Genomic DNA, 8,297 nt, shown 5'->3' with positions numbered 1-8,297 from the left:
CAGTATTTCCACCCCAGCCCCCAAACGAGCACACACCACAGAAGCCAGCTCAGCTGTGAACTATTGGATTTGAGACAGGAATAGAACAAATCGGGGGGCTAGAGAATGAGGGGGGGAGAGAGTGGTTTAAATAGGGGAGGACAGGGAGGTTCAGTGATGGGGGAGGGAGGCAGGTATTTACAAGAAGGCTCGGGGGGCCAGAGGCTCATCTTGGAATATTTTATAACAATATAAATAAGATTCTGGTTTGCTTTTCCTTTTCGTCTCGTAAAGGAGAGAGAAGTGCAGAGTTCGATTCTGTACAAGGGGGCAGCGGCAGAAGGCCGGCCGGGCGGGTCACTGGGCGTCCACCCGGAAGGACAGCAGCTTCTCGGAATGCATGTTGTTCAGGGTCCGCAGGTCCGGCAGCTTGAGCAGCAGCTTGGTGAAGCGGGAAGTCTCCGAGGGCCGGTTCTTCAGCACCAGAGCCCGAAGAGCCCGCAGCAGCGTCTCCTGGAGCTGCTCCACCGAAGCGGAATTCTCCATGCCCGAGCGGTCTGTGGGGAAGACGACAGCAGTGAGGCAGGCTCCCTGAGCTCCTCTGACGAGGAACCGGAGGTCTGTGAGGACGTGGCGGGCAATGCAGCCTCTCCCGGGGAAGCCCCTGAGAGGGCTGACGGGGAAGGAGGAGGCGGGGAGCACGACTCCTTCTCCCAGGCCTCTGCCCCGAGAGCAGGAGGTGTCTGAGCACTGGGAGCATGGGCTCAGCAGGGCTGGTCACCTCCCACCCCACCAGGCCACTCTCCTTCCCTGAAGAGGCCAAACATGTCCAGGCTCCCTTGCTCTTTGCTCCGTAGTTCCCTCTGCCTGGGATGCCCTTCCCCCTCTCTTTGCCTGGCAATATCTTACTTGTCCTTTGAGGCCCCACTCAAGTATCACCTCCTTCCCCAGCTCCCCCAGGCAGAAATAGTTGTCTGTGTTTCCAAAGCCCTTGGTTCATGCTTCTACTGTGACACTTATCTCACTGTTTTATAATTAGTCGGGCATGAGTCTGTCTCCCAAGCTAGACTGTGTCTGAATCATGTCTGTATCCCCAGTGCCCGGTGCAGAGCCTGGCATAGAGTAGGTACTCCATAAAAGGTGTGTTGAATTGAACTGCGTCCGCCTCCTCCCCCGGGTCAGGCTCAGGCGAGAGCTTGACCTACCTGCAGAGACAAGCACCACCGCGGTGAAGAGGCCCAGCTCCTCCTCGGTAAGCGCCAGGGAGTTGAGCTTCTCGCTGAAGTCGAACATGGCGTTGAGCAGGTCTCCCATGCCCATGGCGCCGAGCTCCTGCAGGCTGTATGTGGTGCGGCTCAGGAACATCACTGTCTGGTCCTTCACGTTGAACAGCGATGCGAAGCGCACCATCAGCACCTAAAGGGGGGACAGTTATCCAGGGTGGGGTGGGAGGAGCACTTGCCACATTGCCCCTAAAGTTTTTGGAGAGGTCTGCTGATGCTGCCTTAGATTTCTCAGAAAAGAATGGGGTAGTTTCTGAATGGGCAATGGGGGGGGCCCAGGTGGAAGGATGGGGAACATCCCACTGGCTTCAGTGTCCAGCAGGCCTGAATCTGAGTCTCAACTTTGTCACTGCCTGTGGCCTTGGACAAGGCACTTCACCGAAGTGAATCTGCTCGTGCCTAGATGGGGGTAGCAGTGTACCCTAAGGTGTTATTTTAAGGTAATGGGATGTGATTAGACCCCAGCTGAGATGACAGAAGTCCTAGCCATCCTGAGGCAGAAATGGGAGGGATCCTGCCCCCTCCTTCCTCAGTCAGTTTGTAAGGACAAAGATACTGGGGTTCCAAACCCTCTCAGAACCCATGCCTACCCCAGACAGCAAGCCTTTCTGCTGGATCCTTCCCAAAGTCAAGAGCAAGGAGCACAAAGGGTAACTCACCTCAAAGGTGCCAGCCTTAAGCAGGGTGACCTGGTCATGCTGAGAAAGATCACGGAAGCCAGGGATGTGCTTGGCAAACTCCACCACCTCCCGCACAGCGGGAGTGAAGCTCATGGAGAAATCCTCCCAGATCTCTTGCACGGTTCGCCCACTGCGTCCATGTGGGTACATGTTCATGGGACATGCCTGGAGGAGAGAAGGATTTGGGGAGGGAAATATCACCAGGCTGGCTCAAATGGGCTCCCCCAGCATGGCTGGTCCCCAGATTCTTCCTGGGTTAGGGGCCCTGGCCCTGGAGAATTGGGCTTTCAGGTAAAGTAGCAATCAGGTGCCAGGTGGAGATCAGGGATTCCCAGGCAGGGCCCTGACTGCAAGGCTGAGCATCCTCCCCTGGGAAGAGAATATTCTGCACTTAGCCTCCAGGCACACCCAGCTGCCCTGTGCTAAATCCAGTCTTCCAGGCCCCCTGCCCCCTCAGTCCAGTGCCCTCACCAGCAGAACATTCTTTGAGTTGCCCTGCCGTGGACCGTTGGCAGGTGCTTCGTCTTCTGGGGCCGGGTACACGTGGGTGGGACATAGACGGTGCCCATTGCTGTTGGGCTGGTGGCAGCTGTGGTGGACAGGGCCAGGGGGCCAGGTGGGAGGGTAGGAGGAGGGAGCCTGGTGTAAACCGTTCAGGGCCTCATTATGACGCTGGGCAGCCATGATGTTGTTGTCATTGGGGACAGTTGGGCAGCCCTGACTTTCCCAGTGATGTGGGATGGTGGCCGGAGGGCTGCCTGATGCACGGTTGGCATTGAAGTTGCCAGGTGAGGTGCCCAGCTTGTCATGGGCATAGGTGAAGATCTCTCGGTGGGCCCGGGCCACCTGGGATATCACATCCTCCACTGTGGGCTCCGGACTTGGGGACCGGGGAGGCGTCAGCTGTTGTGGGAACTGGGAGAAGCCCACTAGGGGTGAGGGGGCTGGAGCTGGCGGTGGGGAGGGGCCCATGGGGCCTGGGGTCGGGTGCTGGGTGGGCGAGGTCTCCAGCGGGCACTGGCTGCTCAGCTGGTTGTTGGCCAGGTTCATGGCACTCTGCATCTCAGCAAGCATCCGCTGCTTCTCTCGTTTGGGGATGCGCCCAAAACGCACAGCTGTGACAGGATGAGAGCAGTGTCAGGAAGTTCTCATACACACTCACATGCTTCTCTTCCTTCCTTCCTCCTGAAAGAGCGAGACCCTGAAGGCTGGGGGTTCCACATCAGAACTAAACCAGCAAGGTCACGCCCATTGAGGGGGTTTTCCAAGTAGGGATTGCAGTAGGAGGTAACCTGAGGCACTAATGGGCAAGAAGTGTGTCTTTACCCAAGAGGATGAAATATGGGCATGCCCTATGCAGATGAGACTCACAGTACGATGTATCTCCATTTGGGACTCTCTTTTTAAGGGAGGGATTAATTCAGAAACTTTGGGTGGAAGGAAGGGAGAGGGTGTGTGGGATGACAGTGTCGCCTCACCATCTCGAGACATGCCCACGGAGAGACACTTCTTGAAGCGACACTGCTGGCAGCGGTTTCGATTGATGCGGACGATGGAGCAGTTCTCATTTTTTAGACACCTTTTGTACTGGATGTTCTGCTGGATGCTCCGACGGAAAAAGCCCTGGAGGGCAGGAGCAGCAAGTGAGCATCTCCGTCTAGGCAAAGCCTATGTGTCCTGTGGGAGGAGGTTGCCTGCCCCTGACCTTACCCGTAACCGGCCTCACCTTGCAGCCCTCACAGGCATGCACGCCATAGTGGAAGCCCGAGGCAACGTCCCCACACACTTTACACAGTAGCACCATGCCATTCAGCTCTGTGGGAAGAGGGGCAGCGGGTGAGCAGGAGGGCTGTCCAAGTGGCCAGAGATGGAGGTCTTCTGGGCTGGAGATTCTGGGGGAAAAGCTGAAGAGGAGCTCCAGTATCTAGGGGGCACTCGAAGGACCAGACTGGGATGGACAGAGGCTGGTACAACTCTAGGAGAAACACCTGAGGCCAAGGTGGGCCCTGGGAATAACTGTGTCACATGAACCCCAACTCCCAATCTAAGCCTGGCCACCTTCCCTTCCCCTAATTCACCTGGAAATTTACTCACTGGTGATGTTGCTGGTGCTCTTGCTGGGGGATACTCGGCTGCTGTCTTCCAGGGCTACTTGTAGACCCCCTGGGGGGCTCCCATTATAGAAGGAGGAGGAGGAGGAAGACGACGATGAGGAAGATGAAGAAGGGGAGCCATCATCACTCAAGCTGGGTGGAATGCTCCCAAAGGAGCGGCCTGGGTCCTGCGTGAGGGAGCCAGTGGGTGACGGTGGGAAGTAGGCGGGGCAGCCTTGGGTCAGGGACTGGAAGCTGCCATTCGAGCTGTCACTGTAGAGGGACTCGGGGCTGGTGCGGCTTGGGGAGGAGCCACTAGAGCCAATGTAGGTGATGACACCACCTGGCAAGAGAACACAAGAGAAGGTGGTGTCAGCTGCCATATATCTGTGGTCCTAGGACACCACCCCGCTCACTCCCCACTTGCCTCCCCCAAACACTGCTGGACACTCAGAAGTTAACCATGTGGAACCCCTAATCTTGGGGTCCCCAGAAGAGCGACAGTAAGCAACTCCCCAACACATACTAGACATAGCACGGCCAAGCAACACCCACGACCCTTTGCAGGGTACATTCAGCTTCTGCCTTAGATGTGTGGTAGTTCCGTAGAGGATGACCCCTGTGGGCATCTCACATATGTGCCCCCTGCCCTGGGTGCCTTCCTGGGGAATACTGACCACAGCTAATGAATTAAGTTGCCAGCAGCAGACCAGGGGATGGGATAAGCAGCTGAAATGCATTCATAATGCCCAGGCTTCCCAAAAAAACAGCTGCCGATTTTAACACAAAGACCATTCCAGGGATGAGACCATGGAGGGGCAGCCAGCCAACAGTGAGGAGAGTGGAGGTCTTATAAGAGTGAAACAGTCACATTCGCCCAAAACTGGAAAACTGAAGGTACTGAACCTGACCTCCAAGAATATGAGTCAGAGTGGATTCTACCTCTGAGTCCAGGAAGGACTTAGCAGTCAAGTTGCAAGAAGTGGAAGTGAAGAACAAATTGTTCAGCCTAAGGCTTTGGAATTCCCCCTTTCAGATCTCTCAGCCTGGTGACAATGACCTTGGCTTTCTGGCCACTCAGGGACTTTGGCCTTCTGGTTACATTGCCAACTAGGTGGCCGTGTTCCCGTGGTATTAGCAGGAGACAAAGGTGACCTGCCTGCCACACCCTTGCCAAGCACCTCGCAGAGAGGGAGAAGGGAGGATCCCAGGACACGTGTGAGCTGATACAGGCCATGTCACCGTGTCGCCAGAGGCACATGTCTTGCTCACCCACTGACACACACTAAGCTGGGCAGGGCAGCCCTAAAATAGCTCAAGGTTGGTCAGGGTGAACCCAGCTCCCTGTAAAGAGTTGCACAACAGATCAGCTCCTGCAGTTTCAGGGCTGAGGTGGGGGATGGGGTATTTATTTGTCTGTGAATGAACTTGACCTACTTCACCCAGCCCCAAAAGGGGAGTAAGACCTTCCTCCGAAGAGATTTCCAACCTGGAAATGAGAGGATGCTCAAAAGAGTCTAGTTCTAGATTTAGACCTGTCACCACCAACTTGATTTATAACCTAGAGGAAATCAATTCCCTTCTAGGAGTCTCAGTTTTCCTTTCTGTGAAAAAACAAAAACCATGAAAGAGACGAGATCTTTTTAGCGATGTTCTGGGATGTAGTTGTTTGCCTCCTTAGGGGGCAGACTGCTGCTTGTTTGGTAGGAGTAGAAGAGTGTTTGCAGGACTAAGAAAAGTGATGCTTGGGGAACAGAAAGAGTTTGGAATGTGGAGAAGCTGAGTGTAAAGGCAGTACAGTGAACTAGGTGCTAAGGGAGTGAAGAAGAAAAGAGTGAGGAGAAGGGTGGCTACATCTGAGATCCCTTTGAGGAGTGTAAACATGAGGCCAGGAGAGGTCAGGGATAGCTCCATCTTACTCCGCTCTGCTTGGGTGACAGAGAGGAGGGGGGGCCGGGCAGGCGGACAGGAAAAGGAGGCAGGCGGGGGCGGTGAGTCAGCTCAGCTTCACCCAGATCTCGGCGGGGCGGGGCGGGGCGGGAGCTGGGCCCTCAGCCGGCCTCACGTCGCCGCTCCACGTGTGCCTTTTGCACGTGGCTCCCCAACGAGGAACCCCGGAACTCGAGGCCCCGCCCTCTCCATTTCCCGTCAATCAGGAGCCTCAGGCCCGCCCCTGACCCGCCCCTCCCCGGCGTCGGGGTTGTCCGGTGAGCCCCGAACGCGAGCTGGGCCTGGACTTCCGAGGGGAGGAGAGAATGGAACACGCGTTGCCGGGGCGACCGGAGGGGCGGAGCTCATTATGTAACGGGGCCGGGAGGCAACGACCAATGAGGTGGCGGCCACGGCTTCTGCTGAATGAAAACAAACGCAGCACGTGGGCCCGGCTCCGCAGCCATGTGAGCCCTCCGGGCCACCCGGGAGCTGTGGGTGTCCTCCCTGGGGCCGAGCACCACTCTCCCGGCTCCTCAAGTGCCGCTCTCTACTGTCACTGAGGATTCCCCAGTGAGATCCGACCCATTCCCCCAGCCCCTCCTGCCAGGAGCCCCGATCTCCCCACTCCTTCTCAGTTTCCCTTGAGCCTGCGGGAACTAGGGGAAGAGGAAGAGAGGAAGGAGGGGATCTCTTTCCGAGAAGGCCAGGCAGGCCACAGCTGCAGGAGGTGGACAGATGGGGGCGTCTCAGGGCACTGCTCCAAAGCTCCCAGTCCCTCTCAACGGTTCCTCACCACCCGTACCCGCTCTCCATTTCCTCCTGCCCGTGATCCGAGTCCTTCAGGCTCAAGGGAGCGTTGGGACTCCGAGGCGGTGGTGGGGCGCCTGTGGGCGCATTCCCAGGCCAAATAGCCTGCTCTGGAACTCCCAGCCTAAAGCCCCTCAGCGCGCTAGCAAATCCCCGGGCCGAGGGAGTCCCCAGTCCCTTACAAAGTTCCCGTTGTCCTAGGGCACAGATGGAAGTGAGGAGACAGTGACAGAGAAAGGATGAGGGTAAAGGAACCTCAGTACCTGTGTTGTTGTTGGAGTCCAGGGTCGTCATGTCTTCACCAGGTGAGAGCAGTCATTCAAACTGGACCTTGACACAAACTGGAGGTTGCAATTGCCGCCGTCGCCCCCTGGGCACTGGCTGAGGGCGGGGAGTGGACCCCGCGGCTCACGATCGGGATCCGAGGCACCCTGCAGCAAGGTCTTGGGGTGGCCGAACTGCAGCCCTGCAGAAGGGTAGGACGCTGAGGCAACGGAGGTCTGCTTTGCATGGGAAGAGCAGAGAGTATGGGGGAGGAGGGGCGAGGGGGATCAGCCTGCAGTACTTCTGGCTAGAAGGTAGCAAGGAGGGTCAGGTCTCTGCAGTGCACGGGGTGCCACTGCCTGACGGCTCCGCAGCGCTGCAGGGTAGCAAATCTGGAGCTCCCGGTGCAAAAGTTCCAAAGGGAGAGAGGTTGCAGTCAGGAAGTAAGTAGGTGATGGGGAGAAACGGGGCACCCAGGCGCAAAGAAGCAAGACGTGTGCTCTGCTACGTTGCCTCGGCAGCAATATTTCACTCTGCCAATCTCAGCCGCCTTTTGCCCCAGCCTTTTTCCCTGGGACAGAGGGCTCTGCGCAGGCGCCAGCAACCCAGGGTTCCCGGGCCGCACGCGGCACTGGAGCAGGTACCATGTGATCCCAGGGAGCGCCTCGTGCCCCAGTGACACACTTTTCCAACAGTAGGCACGTTGAGCTCCGTGCGCCTGCGTAGCGCTAAGGCTGTCGGGATTTGTAGTCCACGGACAAAGTGGGCGGATTGCGTATATTTCCCCCTTTTTGCCTTGCAAAAACTCTTGCTGGGACCGGGGAGGAGCTTAGAGCACGGCTGGGTGCGCTGAAGAGTGAGGGTGGCGTGTTCGGAAAGCCTGTATGGCAGAGGCATGTGAATTCCTGGGCAGGGACTGGCAAGCCTGTCTGCTCCCTGGGAGATCAAAGCTAACAGGCTCTTTCTGCAAACCTTGCAAACGTGAGGGCTTCACGTGATTGCAGGACTGCCCTCGCCGTGAGGTTACTGGTGACACGGGGAGAGACGACAAGTAGAGGAGGGAGATAACCCCGGAGTCAGGAGCTTAAGCTGAACTTCTGCTGCAGGGCCAAGTCCTAAGACCAAAAGGAAACGTGACCCCTTTTCCCTTCTACTCCCCTTAGGGAGAATACCCCTAGGGAAAGGAATTTCCATGGGGGTGAGGATGTCCCTAGGGACTCCCTGTTTGCTCGTATGACACCACCCCACCCACTCGAGGT

At 57.2% G+C, this 8,297-nt stretch overlaps 1 protein-coding gene across 1 annotated transcript; it reads right to left on the bottom strand.

Annotated features, from left to right (window-relative positions):
• Positions 1-49: 49 nt before the first annotated feature.
• On the bottom strand, positions 50-7,922 carry NR1D1 (nuclear receptor subfamily 1 group D member 1). Its single transcript, XM_005597437.4, has 8 exons — positions 7,038-7,922; positions 4,037-4,378; positions 3,669-3,757; positions 3,421-3,565; positions 2,414-3,057; positions 1,922-2,107; positions 1,185-1,395; positions 50-536 (listed from the first exon to the last, which is right to left on the bottom strand). The coding sequence occupies exons 1-8, from the start codon at positions 7,066-7,068 to the stop codon at positions 337-339; spliced, it is 1,848 nt and encodes a 615-aa protein (XP_005597494.1). The 5' UTR covers positions 7,069-7,922; the 3' UTR covers positions 50-336.
• Positions 7,923-8,297: the final 375 nt, after the last annotated feature.

The sequence above is a fragment of the Equus caballus genome, chromosome 11, assembly GCF_041296265.1.
Source record: "Equus caballus isolate H_3958 breed thoroughbred chromosome 11, TB-T2T, whole genome shotgun sequence".
Taxonomy (NCBI): Eukaryota; Metazoa; Chordata; class Mammalia; order Perissodactyla; family Equidae; genus Equus; species Equus caballus.
The sequence above is the reverse complement of the archived record's forward strand: the minus strand, read 5'-3'. Positions and strand labels throughout refer to the sequence as shown.